Genomic DNA, 20,422 nt, shown 5'->3' with positions numbered 1-20,422 from the left:
CTACACCAATACATTGCACCGTACCACACTACACCACACCACTACACCGCACCACACTACACCACTACACTACATCACTACACCACTACATTGCACCGCACTACACCACTACATGACCACATTGCACTGCATCGCACCGCACAGTCAACACTTAGGGCTGCCACCTCATGGTTAGCAAGGTTGGCTACGTACATAAACTATGAACTAAACAACTAAACAATTTTTTTAATTTTACCAGGCAAGGCCCACTGAGTGAGCTATACAGCTATTTTTAGAATCTTATCTCGTGGAAATGTATAGCAGCCAAATACTCCAGAATGCATGTTTCTAAATGTGGAGGGGGAAAACGGAGGACCCCAGAGAATAATCCACGCGACCACGGGGAGATCATGCACATTCCAAATATACAGACGTCAGAATTGGGATCGAACCCATGGCTGTACATACATAGGTACAAGAATACTGGACACATCTTGGGAAGAAGGGTATCTGGCAATGCAGGAGGGGGGGGAGTGGGCTACATGTTGATGCATTGTCTTGAGTGGAGTATTATTGCGCAACTGACAAATGTCCCCCGGGAAGTCTTAGAAAGAGAGGGTGGGGGTCGATCCTGAGACAACCAGGATTAGGTGGCGACCCTCAGTGCGTTTTTGTGCGGCTGTTCAGTACAACTGCAGGGTGCCGGAGAACGCGGTGGACGTCACGTGCGCCACCCTCATCGTCAACGACCTCGACGACCCCCACACCAAGGCCTGGACGGCCCGCTTCATTGCCGTGAGCGGAAACGAGACGGGGAACTTCCAAATCCCGACAGACGCCTCCAACAACGGCATCGTCACCGTCGTCAAGGTGAATGTCCTGGGGGGAGATGGGGGGGGGGGGGTTGCTGGGTGGGGGGGTCGGCACTTATCCGTGCCTGTGGAGCTGAAGGGGCCTCAATTCCAACACGGTTCGCTATAAAGGATCATCGATGTGCACATGTACTATGCCACCACCTTCGTTTGGACTGCCGTCTATCTAAAAGCGATTTAACGTGTTAAATGTTTTGGGAAAAGATCCTTTCCAAAGGAAGTAGCGCTGGCGACGGACATCGGTAGTCCGACGGAGATAAAGAGAGGAGGCTGTGATTGGTGGCATCCGTGTGCAGGATGGATGAGGGCAGGTTACCCAGACAGGTGTTGGAATGGAACTCAAATATTGACAATCACAGGGAGGATTTAAATCCAGATGGTGGTGGTGTTGAGAGAGTAAGAGAGCAGCCCTTGGATAACAAATGCTGACATTACAACCTGCTGCAGAATCTCTCCGTGGCATTGGCCATGTGGACCTCTTGACCCCCCCTCCTCCTTTCCCTACTCCTTGCTCCCACCAGGGCCTGGATTACGAGACGACGAAATTGGTGAAGCTGTTGGTGAGGGCCGAGAACGAGGTGGAACTCCAGACGAACGACAAGCTGAGCACGGCGACCGTCACCGTGGTGGTGGAGGACGTGAACGAGGCCCCCGAGTTCACGCCGCTCGTCAAGAAGGTGACCGTGTCGGAGGACGTCGCAGTGGGCCACAGCGTGGCCGTGCTCACCGCCAAGGACCCCGACAAGGAAATGAACCAGAAAATCAGGTGCAGTGCATCGCAGTGAAGCGCGGCGCACGCACACATGCAACCCCCCCCCTCCTTAAACGTTCACCCTCGATCTCTGATCTTCATCAACCAGTGGCTCACACTTAGTTGGGAAGGGGGTGGGGGGGGGGCATTCTGTGAAAGCTTGATCGACCCTAGTTTTCTTCTCGACCCTTATCTCGTACCAGCCACTCTGTAAACGTGAGCATTGGCCACACACCACCCCCTCCTGTGAAGTGCCGGCCTCAATCGTAGGCACCCGCTCACGGGTCTTTTGCCCCAGCAGTTCATAAAAAGGCTATGCACGAGGGGGGCTCTTCATCGTTGTCTTTGTTGTACGTCACAGCTACTTCATCAACAACGACCCAAGGGGCTGGCTGGCAGTCGACGCCGACACGGGCTCTGTGACGACGGTGGCCAGGCTGGATCGCGAGGTGGTGACCAACGGCGTCTACGCCGCCACCTTCCTCGCCAAGGACAATGGTAGGAGCTCGCGCAGAGGCGAACTTCAACGTCCCCAGCGTCAACGCCACAAACGCACCGAGCTCTGTACCCAGAAAGGTGGTGTAGGGGGGAGATTTTGCCCCCAGTTACAGTGAAATTGTTGAGTTCGGGACACGTGAGGAGGGTTACAGAAGGTTGGCTTTTATTCACAAGTTCCAGATGTACACCAATGGGCCCTGACCTCTCCTCTCCCCGTCCCTTATATACTCTTTAAAGCCCACTGCTCCTAGAACCTTCTATCAGTCGGTGACGAGATGTTAACTCCCTCGCCTGGTATGCAGGGGGGTCGTGGGTTCGATCCCGATCCTGATGCCTGTATATTTGGAGTGATTGCGTGGATTTTTCTCTGGGTCCCACGTTTTTTTTCCCTCCACATTTAGAAACGTGTTTAGATGATTTGGCTACTATAAATTTCCACGTGAAAATCCACATTGTTGAGCTATAATTTGCGGCCAGGTCGCTTCTGAAAAAAAGCTGTATAGCTCGGTGGGCCTTACCTGTTGAAAATAAAAATAGTTTAATAGTTTTTAGGAATTAAGTGTAAAAAAATACCTAAAGTTTAAATGCCTGTCTTAATTCTCACATGTCCCTTGCCTGTAAAACAAGCCATGTGTTTTAAATTGGGCAAGCCTGCACCACACCTCGATTGGCCATGTGGCTGGTGTGCATTCAAGTTTTAGGGGGTCCACACGAGTCATTCCCGGACAAGGCAAACTTATTCTTGCCCACACCAGACACTCTCTGGTGCTCTTGCCACACCCCCTTTTTTATCCCCTCTCCATTCCTTCTAGAAAGTTCCACAAGGTTCTGTCTGCTCCTCCGCTTCTGCACCAATCGCCTTCTGTCTTCCTTAACCGACTCTAACCGTCTTGCTCCTCGGCATCCCATTTTCCCACCTTTTTCCCCAATTGAACCTCTCGGTCAATGCTATGTGTCCCGCTTTCTAGCAACTGTCCCACTCTAATCCCGTAGTTTATTTAAGGTCTCCTCTTTTTGCCCTCACAAGGTTGCTCAAGTGCCCTCCCCCCACCCCAACCACCTACTGATAAGAATCACAATCGACCCATGTACTGTGTATGCAGCAGCAGTGTTGAAACTGTGTTTAGTTCGTTGTCCTTCCCCCGCACCTCCGATATTAGCACGGTTGGCTACGTACGGTGCAAAAGAAGTTCAACGTACATATGAATAGAAACATTCAAAAACAAATCCAATTCATAACTACGGAAAACAAAACATTTTTATCGGTGCCCATTTCTACTGCGGCGCTTAGTAACGATAATCGTGATGATCTTTCCTCTCGCTTGCTCTGTCCCGTGTGTCAGGTTCCCCTCCGGCCACGGGAACGGGCACGCTGCTCTTGACGTTGAAGGACATCAACGATAACCCGCCGGTGCTTGACGTGCCGCAGCCCATTGTCGTGTGCGCGAGGCGCAACTTGGAGTCCATCAACCTGACGGTGTTTGACGCCGACGCGGCGCCCAACACGGGGCCCTACATCTTCGAGCTCCTCACGCAACCCGGGCAGCCCAGGGCATGGTCGCTCAAGCAATTCGGTAACGGATACGAAGCCGCGAGGGTATAACGGCGTGCATTTTGTGGTGGCGATTGCTTAAATGCCTTAGCAAGTCAAAAGGCGCCTAGCGTTGTATCTCCGTCTGAACTATTCCAATGCTCTGCTGTGTTCTAGCGTAGGGGGATAGACTTGGCACGATTACCTTGTCTCCTGTAATAATTTAGCGTTACAATTACGTTCAATTGATTAGTCGTTAGATGCATCATAGCAGGCGAGAGCATGGGGGGGGTCCTGACCCAGTCGATTCTCGCACACCCACTGCTCATCTGCTCCCTCCGACCATGACTCTCCGCCCCCAACCTTGGGCTTTCTCCCAGTAACCCTCCGCTGCCTCCTCTCCACTCTCTACCCCTAACCTCCCCCCCCCCTAACAGGTGACTATGCGATTGTGAACTCTATGAAAGAGAACCTGCCTGTGGACACCTACAACATATCGGTGCGCATTACGGACAACGGGTTACCTCCGATGGGGCAGGTGTCTGAAGTGGTGATCAAGGTGTGCGAGTGCAGCGACCATGGCGTGTGCAAGGCGGAGCGGCAGGCGGCCGGCCTGGGCATGGGCGCCATCATCGGCATCCTTACGGCGTTCCTGCTGCTGCTGTGTGAGTCGAACGCTCCCATCGCCGGCTCTCAGCTGCAAGGATGGCACGGCGCAGGGAGAGACGCGCTTGGGGCGCCGACTCCGAAACCCAGTCATGGCCAGCGCCTCGATTGATAATTATTTATACCAGCGCCTCCCTTGGCTGCGGTACCTTGCAAGGCGCTGCAACAAAGTGGTGTTGGAGGTTATTATAGAGTAAGGAAGTGATTGCAAACTAAATGGTGTTTATAAACAATACAGTTTAGAGTAGCGGTCCCCAACCTTTTTGGCACCAGGGACCGTTTTCGTGTAAGACAATTTTTTCATGGACCGGGGGGGGGGGGGGGGTCATCATTGGGTCTTTCTCCCTTTTCAAAGAAGCTCTCCAGCGACGTTTGTTTTTTACTCATGTTGACTACTAGGGCTTAGCAGCTTGTGTTGTGGGCTTACCAACACTGTGACTGAGACAAGTGCGCAGTGCGGGAAAGAGGCGCGGACAGAAGTGGTGAATAATAAAACAATGGGGGCGGGTTCCACGCGCGGACTCACCGCTCACCACTATGCGGTGTGTAGAGTGTGTACACACACGGACTCACCGCTCTCACCTCCTGCTGCTGTGCGGCCCGGTTCCTAACAGGCCACGGACCGGTACCGGTCCGCGGCCCGGGGGTTGGGGACCCCTGGTTTAGAGGATATGCGAAAAAAGTTAGACGAAATTAAGTTTGCCGTCCTCGCCGTCCTCGCCGTTCCAATATCAGGGTCGACCGTCCAGCCAGCTGAGAGGGGGGTGGGGGGTATTGCTGCAGCTCTCTGGTGTGTTTTCTGGTTGTACTGCATTTTGGTGGGCACGATGTCCGACATTCCGTTCCACTTGCTGGGAGCTTCACATGGTGCCGAACAACACGGGGGGGGGGGGGGTGAGCTACACGGTGCCACTGCTATAATAAAGCCCACACACTAAGGAGCTTTTCTCAGATGCTGTCGCACACAACAAAGACAAGCATAATAATCTCCCTTGTAGCTTCCATGAGACGGTTGGGATGCTGTTAGCGAGTGGCAGTGACGGCTTGTACGGCGCACGGCGGGGTAGAGTGGCTAGCGCAGGGGGTACCGCAACCAAAATAATGAGAAAAGCCATTGTTTTCGAATTCCGTCAAAAAACCAATATTTCACGAGCCGCAATGCATGTTAATACGAGATGGTCCTTAATAAATAACGGGCACCAAGGAATCCTTAAAGAGTCGCGTGCAGCTCGGAGCCGCAGGTTGCCACGTCCCACTGACCTTTACCAGACCTAGGGCTAATTACATACAATTGTGTTTGTGTCAATCATGATGAATTGAAATTAAAATGTAATTGTAAATTCGGCTGACAAAATGCTGCATTAATTGTTAATTACAATTGATCCCAGGTGTGTGATATTTGCTCATCACACCAGGTGTTCAATTAAGGGCGGAGTTCGACCTCGGGTGAGGAGGCCCAGTCGTGGGTTGGGATGACGCTTACCGAACTCCTGTGCGTTTGTGCGTGTGCAGTGCTTCTCTTGCTGTTCCTGGTGTACCGGAAGAAGGGCCAGCAGAAGGTGGTGAAGGTTTACTCGCAAGACGAACTGCGTGACAATCTCATCAAATACGACGAAGAGGGCGGTGGAGAGGAGGATCAGGTGGGGACACTTGGCACTCAAAGTTATCATGTACCGATGTATGCGCTATCTTTAGCACGGTTGTCTATGTAAGGCCTATGTCCATTCCAATCTCTCACGTTCTCCTGCACACGAGTTTATAACTCATCGATCCGGCTTCACGGTGGGCGTCCTCTCACACTGGTTTCCCTCCTCTCACACTGGTTTCCCTCCTTTGGCTGCCACTTCATCACCAGTTTCTCCTATCGGCCATCATCCAATCTATCCATGTGTTCTACTCAAGCCCACTTGATGTAATAGGCCGTACTTCTTATTCTTCCACTGCCTTCGTGCCTAAACACTAACCCCGATCCCACCCCCTCCCCCACCATGTCATGTGCCCCCCCCCCCCCCCGCTCACCTTCCTTTCCCCACAGAAATACGACGCGAGCCAGCTGCCATACCTGCTGAGCGAAGAGATGCCGGTGCCACGGCCCATGATGGTGGGGCGCTACGAGCAGATGCCCGAGGGCGAGCGGCCGCGCTTCCCGGCCCGGCCGCCTCGTGACGGCAGCGCTGAGCCCAACATGAGCGGGTTCATCGACGACGTAAGTAGAGCGAGCGAAGAAGGGTGGACACGCACGGACGCTCGTGGGAGAGTTGGGGGCACGCGCACCACCTGATGCGAAATGTCAACTCCACGTGGCAGTGAAACGAACGCTGCATTTTGGTGAAATGAGAAACATTGTGAGGCCTGATGAGCGATGATTGGATTTCAGAGTACCCAACCCTTGGTGACCTCTGCCCATTATCTAATTGGAAGTTGCCATGCCAGTCGCCCACTAGGGGGAGCGGCAATCAGTTTTGTGAAAATATTTATTTGTCCCAAGTTGAATTATTTTTTGCGTGCAGTGAAAAATGGTTCGGCAACTATTGCCAGTTACGATCGCCCTAAGACGACCTTAACGTGCCACGGTGAGGTTATACAGAAAGGGATCGTTGTCTTTTTGCCTTCGTATCTCCATCCCCTGACATCCTCACCTCTCGCTCCACCACGCAGAGCCTGAAGGTGGCCGACGGAGACCCAACGGCGCCGCCGTTCGACACGCTGCTCGTGTTCGACTTTGAGGGCGAGGGCTCCGTCGCCGGTTCCGTCAGCACCATCAACACGGCGAGCTCGGACGAGGATCAGGACTACAAGTTCCTCGACAACTGGGGGCCGCGCTTCCACAAGCTGGCCGATATGTACGGGGGCACGGAGTGAGCACGGCGGGGGGGGGGGGGGTTAGACGAGCAGGAGGTGGTGGTTACGAGTGGTGCATGTATGCAGGGTATGGTGATTGATCGGAGGGAGATGAGGCGTTATAGAAAGAGGGGAGGGTACTAAAGGGGATGCTGAGAGGAGTTATAGAAGGCAAGTGGTCATGGGGCTGTGTAAAAAATTATATGGGAAGGGATGGGGGTTTGATACGGGTAGGTTAGGGTTCAAAGGAGATGGGACTAGAGCTTCAGTTGTGTTTGGGGGGGGGGGGGTATGGGATTTGGCAATCAGTGGAAACAAGTGGGTGTAGGTTGTGCTGGGGTTAGGGTGGTGGTGTTGGGATTGGAAGAACCCTGCCTGCATTGGGAGGAAAGGGGCTTCAGGCAAAACTGGGTTGAAGATGACAGGAAAAAATGTCAGGAACTATGGTAAATAACGAACAGGGACGAAGTTAGAAGCTGTTACAATTAATTAGGATATATAGTTGAGTGGTTGTTGGGTTAAATTAGGTATACGAATGACATGGAGGATGTAGCGATATCAAAGAGGTTAAGAATTAGGAAGAGAAACTGATGCTGTTTGCAAAATTATGGGCCGTGGAAGCAGTGATGTTATTCGTAAGGTTAGGAGTTTGGGAGATGGTAGTGGTATTACAGAGGGTTTTCGATATAATTAAAGAGGTCGTGAAAACATGAATGGTCTGGGTTAGGGAAAATCTGGGGGCAAAAATGCCTTACTGGCTTGGCACAAACGGGATGCAGGTCGACAGGGCATTCGACACAACGGTTAGGGACGGTACTCGCATGGAGGTGATGAAATCCTCGGAGCGCTCGCCACCGAAAACAGAACCTGGGTGGTCCGGCCCACATGGCGGCACAGCGGCACCGTGGACGTATGAGCGTGAAAAATGCATCTCGTCGAATACATCGACACGAGGAGTGTGTGGACCGCCATGAAACGGAATGGGCCTTTTGAATATATTATAACTAATTTTACCAGTAGCCTCCAAGTACTTTAGAAAGGCGCGCTTGTATTTTTAAGTTTCTTAATTTGCCGAAACGGGGATCGTGCATGTATGCATTTTAATATAACGAGATTCCCCAAACGTGCAGGGGTTTCCTGACCTTTGTGGATCCGTAGTCCACCGTCAACTCAACGTTTTCACGGACTAACGTGCACCCAACAAACGAATGTGTTTTTATACATCAAAACTACTCTTATATCAAGTATCTGCAACAGTTATGTGGACCACTTCTGTCGCAGCCTTACGGTGGCAAAACGCCAGTGTCCCCCGCGGGAGCGCAGGTGAGGAACCGACGCGCTTAGTGGTTGGTGGTCTTGTTAAACAGGGTGCTGTGGGTTCTCTCATGTAGACACGCTTTGCTTGGTGCCTTTTTGTATGCGCGTGGATTGGTGTGTTATTCGTTTGCATGTAGACTGACCAGAGTTGACGAAACTTTAATTAAGTTTTTTGTATTGTTGTCAGAAAGCTTGACTTTTTAAGAATGAGCCTTACAATAGCCATCCCTTATACAAAATGTACAAACGGTTGCTAAGATATGGTAATGTTATCAATGTTGCCTAATTGTACAATGCATTAATTGCAACTCCAAATCAATTTAAATAAAAATGTTTTAAATGTTTTATTGTTGGTGTTTTTATTTCTTATCACATGCATCAAATAACATTGAACTGGCAGAGCCAATCTGAATGAAACCCCCAATCCCATGAGCCTCTACAGTATATGCTTGCAATTTGAAAATAATGTTAATCTTTTAAGCGTTCAACAATCCTTGTTAAAGTACTGGGGACTACAATTTACGTGGGAGAAACACGAGAAGGTGACCGCAGAAGATCCATAGCTTTTGCAGTATTTATTATACAGTCCAGGCGTTCAACTTAAATTAATTTTAAACACATGCACCCCTCTTAATGCCTCCTCCTCAGCCACTGGGTGTTTCCCCCACTCATTTGACGGCTGCAGGGCAAGGCACAATGCACAGGACAAAGTTGCACCACCTCTTCCAGGCTGCACAAAAATGGTGTCCCATTAACATCTATCCGGTTGGATCGGTGCCACTATTTTACTTTTACACAACTTTTGGCGGTGTAAAAAGGCAAATTGGGAAATGTTTTCTATATCCAACAAGTCCATGTAAACTTACACCTCCCTTATTTTGGCGAGTCTACATGCATGCCATTTGTTTGATCCAATATTTTGTTGCATGACACCAGGAATAGTAAAAGCCAGATAAGTGTTTTGGCTCATGTCCTGTAAATCTGTTAAGAATTGCAGCTGATAGGTTGCGGACTGACAAAGAAATATCAATTTCCATAATTTTAAAGCAAAACCTAAAAATTATCCATACCCATTTAGGCATAGCCGCCCATGTCACTGGAGCACCACAATGGCCGTAGTCTTTTTCACATCAAAATTACATTTCCCACCCCCTGACACAGTCAAGGTTTGTGTATTCAAGAACGAGAAGCAACATCTCAAATTTTCTGTAATCTGTGGAATAATTGCAGGTCTCGATTATTCCTCCAGCAATCACAAATCAAAACTGCCCAGAAATACTAATTGCCCACATTACCAGTGGGTTCAGATTTGGTTTCTCCTTTACCAGCAAGAGGTAGGCATTTAGTGATTAAAATTAATTCTCATGCTACCTTCAGAAATTGTCTTGCATGGAAATAAATGATTTGTAATATGTTGTCCCATGCTATTGAATGGCATACACCCGACAGCCATCAGAGCTACCACAATCACAAAAGGGGAAAAATACCATTTATTGAACTGAATCGCAACCCTCCAAAGGGAGTGACTCTCCAAGTCGAGTTTAGCTTGATGTGATGCAAGCTGGGTGGTTTTGTGATTGCCGCCTCCAGTGGCAGTGATCATTAGCAACAAAACCCAAAGTGTAACCAGTTGGTTCTGATTCTCAACAGGCAATCGGAGATGGATTCCCAGCCATGGCTAACATCGGCAGCGAGTGATATCAGAACCCATCTTTTCCCACCCCTACACCAATCCAAACTAATGAGCATGTGGTTAATGACGGTCAACAAACCCCCATGAACGAAAGTGTGGTGAGGTTTTCACCCAGCAGTGAACTGACAAAGGCCTACATTTTAAAGCAATTTAGTAGGGTGAGCACGAACATATTTTTTGGGGGGGTCTCGTCTCAATGGCAAGAACGTCAGCAAGGTTGTTGCTTCCTGTGTGGTAGACAATGGGTGGGCAGGCAGCAGCAGTGCTCAGTACTGCAGGAGCGGCTGCAGCACACAGCGCTGGCACTCAGTACTGCAGGAGCGACTGCAGCATGTCAGCCTCCAGGAGCTCACGTCCACGCAGCTCCACGAGCTCAATTACCACGAGGCACTGCAGCACGGTGCCGCCCAGCTTCTGGATGAGCTGGGAGGCGGCCGCCATGGTGCCTGTGGAAGGAGGGGGTGGGGGGGGGTGACACCGCAAGTGTAAGCGATTGCATGAGCTGACTGGACGGATGGATAGTCCGATTGAGAAATGGTAGTGGTGGTAGGATGGATAGATATTCAGATGGACAGGCTTTCTTCCTGAGAGACTGGGCACATACCCCCTGTGGCGATCAAATCATCCACGATGACGACGTTCTGTCCAGGCTTCAGGGCGCCTACCTGCGCCTCCACCACATCCTGTGGGACAGAGCGGAAAGCGGTGAGAGAATAACACGGCTCGGCGAGAGCACAACGGGGAGCAGAGCGGTTCCAGTGTGGTACAGGTAAATTGGGGGCTTTGACAAAAAGCCTTGGTATGAGGAACAGAGCGGTTCCAGTGTGGTACAGGTAAATTGGGGGCTTTGACAAAAAGCCTTGATTGGAGGAACAGAGCGGTTCCAGTGTGGTACAGGTAAATTGGGGGCTTTGACAAAAAGCCTTGGTTGGAGGAGCAGAGTGAGATTAAGAGGTGATAGATGTGAAGGTGAGTGGAGTGAGATGAGTGGTAGGAGAGTGGATAGAGGGGGAGTAAAGTGAGATGAGAGGGGAGAGGTAATGCGAGGGCAAGTCCCTGCAGGATTTTGAAGAGGGTTAGTGCAACTTTGAAATTCATCTGGGATGAATCGGGAGCCATTGGAGTGACTCAAGTATTGGGTTCATGTGGTCTCGTTTACGGGTGCGGAGTGTGGCAGTGGCGCAGCATGGCAGCGGTGTTCCAGTTGCGGTGGCAATTGGTAGAACGAACCTGCCCATACTCCAGGGTGTAGCTGACAGCGACGGTCTCGCCAGGCAACTTGCCCTTCTTCCTCAAGGGGATGAACCCGACCCCAAGACGCGCCGCGAGCGACGGGCCGAACAAGAATCCGCGAGCCTCCAGCCCTGCATGCACGCAGTCACGTTCACGATTCAAAATCGATACTTCGATCAGATTGCTACAATAGCCACACATGCACGCGTCAAGTCGTGAAGGTGTAAATTGATCATTCAACATGAGATTTTGGCTGTGCAGTCATTGGCAACTGTGCTGAGTACACCAACTCACTACACTTGAGAACATAGTTGAATCATGGGCGACTGAAACCCAGATTCGAGCTCAGGCTTCTTGGCAGAGCTGGGTTGATGCCTTGACACAGCCATTGAGCCCCCTCAGAGCCACCAGGCCATCTCTCTTCGTGGAAGTGTGTGAATGATGCCACCAGACAACTATAAAGCCCATGATGCTCATTACGAATGTAACTATTCATTCCTCAGCCACTGTACGAATTGTCACAAAAGAGCGTTCAAGTAACATTTATATTTTGCATAACTTCTTACTTATGCATCGGCCTATAAGCAGCATAGCATCAGAATAAGCCAAGATCTATACTCTACTGGATTAAAGTCTCCCAAAGCTGTTGCTAACTCTCATAATCCAGTGATGCATCAATCCATCCAACTTCCTTCACACGAGCTGATCATATTGTTCAGTTTCCATGGTAGATGTTCTCTCGCGCATGCTACTTAACATTTCATCTGGATATATTTAGCATGAAACGGAAATGCTTGATTTCTGCTCGCGTTAATCGATGTGTGGATTGGGATCGTATGAGTCTATTGCAATACACGCGTTGGTTGATGCATTGTCACACAACTAACGCTCATAATAATTCTACATGCGCATGGAATGCAAGCAAACCATTACTAACCTTAGTGGGAGGTTTATGGAATCATTACCCCACAATTACAACTCTCATACAGCAGTGGAACCCACATGCACTTTATCCTCATGCCCCTGTAGCCTCTAACTTTAGACTCTGCACACGTGTCAGCTCAGTCTAGAACGATTCACCTACCTCGCGATTCGACGACTTTCATAAGTTGTATTTGCAAAACCGGTTATTTTATAGTTTGGTGAACATAGCGATTGTTGCATTGTGGGACCATAAGAGATGACAACAGCTTGGGAAGGCCTTCATCCAGCAGTGGACCGATTATTGCTGATGATGTATGGAGCAATCTCAATCAGCTACAGGTGTCACGTCAACATACAAGACATACGAATCTGAAAAGATGCGATCCTTACAGTCATCTTGCAATGCATGTACTGCTGGCTTTAGGTTCCATTTTAACCGATTAATCAATTCATCGTTACACCCATGGGTGTGCGTGTCTGCGGGCTTAGCGTTGACTACACCTGCTGTGAGCGTTGCAAAGGCTTTGCAACAAAACTACCACAAATGAGTGACTCAGGATTTAACATGTGTAATGACAGGATGACACCTGTTGGCCTGGAAGGGTAATCATGGGTATGGGCAAGGTTATGTAACAACCAATTGGAAGGGGGTCGTATCTGGGGTCAAGGTAAAAGGTGGGGTTAGTCAGCAAGCTCCAGGAACCTGCTCGAAGGTTCTGGAAGGGGGCATGGCCAGAGGCCACGCCGAGAGGTATATAAGGGGGATGGAACCAAGGATTCAGGGTTGTTACAGGGTCCTGGGTCCTGGCTGCGTCGCTGCTCGCCATCATCTCTCTCCGTCGTCCGGCTGCATGGAAGATCCTCTGCACGGCTCCCATCGCCGTCATCGTCACATTAGTCAGTCAGCTGTGTGGTTGGATGTAGGCGATTGGACTATGTAGAGAGGTCGGCTGTGCGTAGCTAAAGTAGAGACTATATATATTACCCAGTGTTGTGCCCAGGAAGAGGAGACGTGTATATATGTGTATCGGCCTGTGTTGTGCCCAGTGTGAGAATAAATAAGAAGAAGCCCTCTACACGACGTGTCTCGGAAGTCGCTCATGACACTTGTATGATAAAACCTTAATAAATGATTACTAATCTACAACTCGCATCGTAACAATAGCCCGATTACTAATCTAGTATATAATTACAATCACTCCCCCCTTGAATCTTTGCACCTGATGAGTTAATGATGACGTCACCCTGCTGCTGCTCTATATAAGAACGGGAGACACAGCAGAGCCTCACCATTCTGGCGAATTGCCCGATGATGCTGGTTGCAATAACCAGCGAAACGTCGTACTCAAATTGTATATGTTGTGGCTTCAACACACCGGTGGGCTAAAGCAGTGAACTATTTGTCTTTGTCAACGTGACACATTTTTACTGATTGGCCGTGTCGGGTGGTGGAGGGTTACGACACATTTATAAATAAACGCGATCTAAACCCAAAAACGTTGATTATGATTATAATTCCTGCCCACACAAGTTTGTCATCTATGGGAACAATACAGTGTTAGCACGAAAAGTGAAAAGCAAACTAATTTTAAAAGGACTGGAAAATTGCCAAAGGTAAGACAACCATTTTTCTACCGACACAACTGAGCCTAGCCAGCGCAGGGCCCAGTGGCTGTATAGGTGGTTTTCCACTAGCCATTTGCCGTGTTGAGCTGGAACCAAACCATGCTACCCTGGCCTCATATAACACATCTGAATCTGGCCCAGGGCCAAGCACGACCACAGGCAGGCTTAATAACGCGTTCATTGCGTGTGACGTCAGTACATTGTGAAGATCCCTGGGTTTGACCTTCCACGAAGCTCATGGTCCACCCTAAACCGCATCCACAAAAACCATGGCAGATGTGGATACTTGATGCACAAAGAGAAAATAAAAAAACTCTCCAGTGTGCGAATTTGGTTATCCAGAACAGACCGTACAACAAATAACGACGCAATGCCCGATCCACAAATACGATGGAGACATCACGGCAATACACTCCCCGCTGCTCCTGACGCGGTTATCTGGCTTGACCACCTGAATGTGAAAATTGTAGTTGTTGCTCTGCATCTACATCAGCCATACGAAAGACTGAGGAAACAGTGTCGCCGCATCATCTACACATACGTCTCATCATAGGCATGTGACGTCAGCGGCACGGCTTGGGTACTGCAGTGGAAAAGCACCTTCAAAGTCGAGTTGGGCTGGCTCGGCTGGGCCCACCACGGCGCTGTACGATTGTACAGTGGCAGAGTAGCATAAAAGGATGTTTACCCGCAATCAGGTCCACGCTGCCCACGTGTTTCTGCAGCTTCTCCTCCAGGAGCTCAATAGTGGCATTGAAGGCCTCTGGGTCCTTGAGCAGGGGGCACACATCTCTGCCATGGCAACACAATCACGCGTTAAACAAAATAAACGGCAGTCAAAAGCATGCACCGTCTACGGAGCTCAGTCAACCGAGCTGCACCTGACATTGGAGCCTGGTTAGTAATGTGCTTTTGTACCATTTTTACCAACTCGGGAGAAATTTCCGAATACCAAATCGTATTGAATATGCCCAACGTCAGCTGAGTTTAGCTCAGCAGAGTTGAGAGCCTGTTTGGGAGACTTGGAAATAGGTGTAGTTGTAGACTTGGGTCGAGGCAGCCAGGAGATGGCAAGACAACAATGGATTATTGCGTCTATCCGTGCGGAGCTTTGAGTGTTACTTAAATGCGTGGTGGTCTTTCTCTGGGTACAGTGGCTCTCTTACACATGCAAGAAGCACAACTCAACTGAATTGGTGAAACATCCCAAGGTGGGACCCGCCTGAAAAATAAGTTTTTTTCATCGGAAAAGAATAAATAAGTTGATAAACACACTTAACATTACCACATCCCACGTGGACCATTGCCCCTTGAAACGTACTCCATATATATTTGTCTCTCCCCATATAAAAAAAACACAAGTATTATTTACACAACCCATCGGCCTACACGGCCTTGTGTTCGTTAATTATTTCGGTGGCATTGATTCAATCAAGTACGTACAAAACTCTGGAACGGTGGCCCTCAACATGAATGCAATGCAAATATGCCCACGGCAAAGAATGATCGTGACAATAGTGAATGCAAATGACTATCGGAAGGCGATGGGTATGGGGAAAACTGTAACCCAGGTCCAGACAAAAATCTTTCTTTCGTACGGCATTTGAAGATAAAAAAACAAGCGACCGAGTTTACAACTCGTATGTTTTACTTTTGAAAGCCGTTCGATTGGTGTCTCTGGGGTGGTCCAAAGGCTACCTACTAGTGTGTATCATTGATAACAGCGTGTGCACTGTTTGATGGCATTGACATTTATTATCAGTCACGAACCGTTTAGAAGGACGATCGGGTCACAAAAACACGAGAAATCGACAACGATACCAACACAACAATACACGAGAGCCAGTCCAGCCATTACTTGACCGGTTTCGATGTCTTGACGTGGCCAACATCAATCAACAGGGCCATTTGCCTGGCTCTGATACACGGGGTGCTTCAAATAAATGTGAACACTTCTGAGAATTAGCAACAACGCCACGAGACATGTTGTGCCTCTGGGCTCTGGAGACCACCTGGAGAAGTTTCCAGGTGTGTGTTGACAATGATGGTGAACAAGTGGAGACTTTTTGAAGCTCCATTGGAACCTCCTTTGCCAGTAGAAAAATATGATAATTGTTTTTTTACCCTTTTATCTGGCAACAAAACTGACACCTTTTTTTTTACAAGGAGTCATGTTTGCATTGACCACAATACCTGCGGTCGGAATGCAAAAAAAAAACACAACTCTGATAATGTATGCACTGTGTTTGAAATTGATTGGTCCACACCCGAGACAGCTTTTGTTAGAGCCTAGTCTCACATGGTGTTGGACCATGACGCCAAAAGTCATCTGGTCCAACACCATGTGAGACTAGGCCCTAAAAAAAGCTGTCTCGGGTGTGGACCAATCAATTTCAAGGGCAGTGCATATATTATCAGAGTTGTGTTTTTTGTTTGCATTCCGACCGCAGGTATTGTGGTCAATGCAAACATGACTCCTTGTAAAAAAAAAGGTGTCAGTTTTGTTGCCAGATAAAAGGGTAAAAAACCAATTATCACTTTTTGAAGCTATTAACATACATTTGTTATCATGTTACAGTGTACTGTCCTTTCTTTTCCCATTAAAAACGATAGTCCTATATAAGTTCATAATAAAGGTTTTGGGTTAGATCGTGTTATTTATAAATGTGTCGTAACCCTCCACCACCCGACACGGCCAATCAGTAAAAAATGGTCACGTTTACAAAAGACAAATAATTCACTACTTTAGCTCACCGGTGTGTTGAAGAGTGAATCAACATCATTTAAAAAAATTAGTACGACGTTTCGCTGGTAATTACATTTTTACTATTTGGCCGTGTCGGGTGGTGGAGGGTTACGACACATCTTCTTCTTGGTTCTTTCGGTAAAGTCACGTAGAAGGGAAATAATAAAATAATAAAAATAAAACATAATAAAATGATTCTCACGACGTTTCGGCCACAACGCAAGCAGCCGTCCTCAGGTGAAGACCAGGTCTGTCGAGGAGACAGCGTCTGAAGCTTATTAAAGACCACTTCAGACATTATTTGGTCACCCCGTGCCCCTTATAAACCTCAACATCTATCCTACAAAGGGAGAAACACAGACAATGATTTTGTTGGCCCCTATTGAAACGGCTGTACGCCGTATGGCCCTGAACACTCGATTTTACTGCACAATAATAAAGGGGTTTAAACCTTATGGGATTGACAGCTCTGCACCCAAACACCCCTTGCAAGATGCACTCAGATTCAACGTGTAAACGCAGGCGGCGTTGTTGCTGCTTTTCTCCTGGACTCTCTGGGATCCAGTCGAGCAGCAACCTCGTGGACGAGCCCTTACCGAAATAAGATGCCGGGCTTGGGGAAGTCGGGCACGACCCCGACCCTCCTCGCCACCAGCGCCGTCTTCTCCGCCGAGGACTTGGCAGCGGGCATGGTCACCAGTGGCGGCCCGCGCGCTTCCGCACCGCGTGACGTCACCGCGAGAGTTCCCGCCAAATCTCGCCACTCCCCACCCCCTCCGCGCCACTCCCCACCCCTCCCACCCATGACCGCCCCACCCCGCCTCACCCCTCCCCACGCCGCCCCACCCCGCCCCTCCGCGCCCCTCCCCACCCCTCCCAACCATCACCGCCCTGCCTCTCCCCACGCCGCCCCACCCCGCCCCGCCCCACCCCGCCCCGCCCCTCCCCTCCCCTCCCCACCCCTCCGCACCCCTCCCACCCATGACCGCCCCACCCCTCCGCACCCCTCCCCACCCTCCCCACCCCTCCCCACCCCTCCGCACCCCTCCCCACCCCTCCCACCCATCACCGCCCGCCTCTCCCCACGCCGCCCCGCCCCTCCCCACCACGCCTCACCCCGCCCCTCCCCTCCCCTCCCCACCCCTCCCCACCCTCTCCACCCTCCCCACCCCTCCCCACCCCTCCGCACCCCTCCCCACCCTCCCCACCCCTCCGCACCCTCCCCACCCCTCCCCACCCCTCCCCACCACTCCCCACCCTCCCCACCCCTCCCACCAATCACCGCCCGCCTCTCCCCAAGGCCGCCCCGCCCCTCCCCACCACGCCCCACCCCGCACTGCCTCGTTCCCTCTCCTGATTGACATTGCTCGGTCAGATGGGTTTTGTTGTTTGTCACCTCCATAATTGGATGTCACGGTTCGCGTCCAGCGGCCTCCCTGCTTAATACCGCGGGTGCATTATCAAAGCGGGTGTAATACTATTGCGGGTGTGTTACTACAGCGGGCGTATTAGGGGCCGTCCATAAATGACGTCACGCACCTTGGGGGGGGGGGGGTCAGACATTTGTGTGACGAGGGGGGGAGAGAAATGTGACGTCACATCAAAATGCGCAACTTTAAATATAGACAACACGTTCTACTTAATTAAATAGACTTTTTAATAAATGTTTTCTCCTACATCATCAGAATGCAGCACCACATTAAATACGCACTGCAATGACAATAGCTTTAAAGCGATTTGAAGCATGTTTTATTTTTTTTTGGGGGGGGGGGGCAGAGCTTTGTGACGTCATATTTGAGGGGGGTTTGACTTTTTGTGACGCCGTGTGACGAGGGGGTTGGAGTTTGCGTGTCTCTCTCCATGGTCGCGTGGATTTTTCTCCAGGTCCACCGGTTTTTACCTCCACATTTCGAATGAACATGCGTTTTGAGCATTTGGCTGCAATACATTTTCACATGAGCCACTTCGTTGAGCTATAATGTGGCCATGACTCAATTCACCGTGGTAAAAAAAAATATATAGCGTTAAACTGCAGGTTTATTTCTCGTAAAAATAGGGTAGACGTCAAGGATTCATTCGCAAGAGTAGGCCATTGTATTTACGCTTTGTGGTCCAAATTTGATCAATTATAACCCAACAAAAATTACTCAATTGGAATGATGATACATGGCAATCATCATCGCACTGAAAACTTGGCAGTAAGCTTCCTTGACAAAGGTCATGAGACTACAAGAGGGAGACTTTGCGTTGGCAGTGGTGCACACGCACATTTATCATCAACAACCACAGCAACAGCACTCAAACACATTAGTCAATAATACATTGGCTGTAACCAAACACATTCCTGCGGAGGGAGCTGATAGGAACGTTGGGTTGCTCGGTCAATGGCCAGGGTCAACGGCGGCGTGGTGTATTCCGCAAATATGCCCGACTGTGAGGGTGGGCACAAGCCGGCGTGAGTAGTTAAACGTTGAGTTTTATAAGGGCACCACGGGGTGACCAGCCCCTCCCCACCCAACCCCACCCCTCCCACCTCCCACCCAGCCCCTCCCCACCCAGCCCCTCCCCTCCCCAGCCAGCCCCACCCTCCCCACCCTCCCCTCCCTCCCCACCCAGCCCCTCCCTGCACGACGGACACAATAATCCCCTGTGGGCTGGTGTAACCAGGAGGTTCCTTACCAGTAAAAGAAAAGAAATAGCGAATTGTTACTGCCTCTCAACACACTCAACCAGTCAGCGCTGTCTAACCGTGAACAGAGGTGACATTGACCCTTCTGCATAGGCCACGTGCTATGAAGAAGGGCCATTGCCCGAAACATCGCCTCATTATATATCGCCTAATTATATATTCTAAGGGCCGCAGTTTTTTTTATTATTACACGCTTTTATTTAACTCACTCTGTCTTTGTTGTTGTCGTTGTTGTCGTATCCTCAAATCTTGTAACTAAATTTTTACCCACTTCCCAATGTGGTATCGACTGTAACATTGGTATACTTATGTCATACTGATGACAATACTATATTCTATAATAAAAATAAAATAAACATATTTTAAAACATTATTTTTTATGTATTATGTTTCGGCTTGGGTCTAATTGTCCACGGTCAACTGATTTTGGCTGTAATTCAACACGGCCCCTTACGTTATGGAAAGCTTCTGGGCCACTTCCTGAAGTCGTGGAGTTCTTCTATTACCAATACGGTACATATCATTAAAGCGCGTTTAAAAAAAAAGTTTTAAAAATATATATTACTTATTTCTTCTAGATTTGAAGCTTTCGTGACTGCAAGGATTCATACTCTTAGGTTTTTTTCGGTAAAGTCACGTAGGTAAAAATAAATAATAAAAATTATAGAAATAATAATAGAAATTAAATTATAATAATTAGAATAATTTTATAAAAAATAATATAAATAATAATATAAATACAATTATTGTCATTATTATAATTTTATTTCTATGATTATTTATATATTTTTATTATTTATTTTTTACCAACGTGACTTTACCGAAAAAAACTAAGAGTATGAATCCTTTCAGTCACGAAAGCTTCAAATCTAGATGAAATAAGTAATATGTTTTTACTTTTATTTTAAATAATAGAAATAATAATAGAAATAAAATTATTATAATTTTATTGCTATTATTATTTATAAAATTCTCATAATTATTATAATTGTATTTCTATGATTATTTATATTATTTTTATGATTTATTTTTTACCTACGTGACTTTACCAAAAAA

The 20,422-nt window shown here is 48.8% G+C and overlaps 2 protein-coding genes across 2 annotated transcripts in view; one reads left to right on the top strand and one right to left on the bottom strand.

Moving 5' to 3' along the window:
• LOC133340139 (B-cadherin-like) overlaps nucleotides 1-8,800 on the top strand; it is a 45,895-nt gene extending 37,095 nt beyond the window's left edge. Inside the window, exons 9-16 of the mRNA XM_061548206.1 lie at nucleotides 667-849; nucleotides 1,373-1,617; nucleotides 1,964-2,100; nucleotides 3,444-3,674; nucleotides 4,069-4,296; nucleotides 5,810-5,937; nucleotides 6,333-6,503; nucleotides 6,956-8,800. Of these exons, the coding sequence (XP_061404190.1) occupies nucleotides 667-849; nucleotides 1,373-1,617; nucleotides 1,964-2,100; nucleotides 3,444-3,674; nucleotides 4,069-4,296; nucleotides 5,810-5,937; nucleotides 6,333-6,503; nucleotides 6,956-7,159 (1,527 nt within the window). The 3' untranslated portion in view covers nucleotides 7,160-8,800. The remainder of the gene's footprint in view (nucleotides 1-666; nucleotides 850-1,372; nucleotides 1,618-1,963; nucleotides 2,101-3,443; nucleotides 3,675-4,068; nucleotides 4,297-5,809; nucleotides 5,938-6,332; nucleotides 6,504-6,955) is intronic.
• APRT (adenine phosphoribosyltransferase) lies at nucleotides 8,781-17,426 on the bottom strand. Its single transcript, XM_061548215.1, has 5 exons — nucleotides 17,274-17,426; nucleotides 14,620-14,723; nucleotides 11,379-11,512; nucleotides 10,753-10,831; nucleotides 8,781-10,594 (listed from the first exon to the last, which is right to left on the bottom strand). Exons 1-5 carry the CDS (start codon nucleotides 17,366-17,368, stop codon nucleotides 10,455-10,457), a joined length of 552 nt encoding a protein of 183 aa, XP_061404199.1. The 5' UTR covers nucleotides 17,369-17,426; the 3' UTR covers nucleotides 8,781-10,454.
• Nucleotides 17,427-20,422: the final 2,996 nt, after the last annotated feature.

The sequence above is a fragment of the Lethenteron reissneri genome, chromosome 9, assembly GCF_015708825.2.
Source record: "Lethenteron reissneri isolate LAM-NWPU_2019-01 chromosome 9, ASM1570882v1, whole genome shotgun sequence".
NCBI classification, from domain to species: domain Eukaryota; kingdom Metazoa; phylum Chordata; class Hyperoartia; order Petromyzontiformes; family Petromyzontidae; genus Lethenteron; species Lethenteron reissneri.
This window is presented reverse-complemented; position numbering and strand designations above follow the sequence as displayed.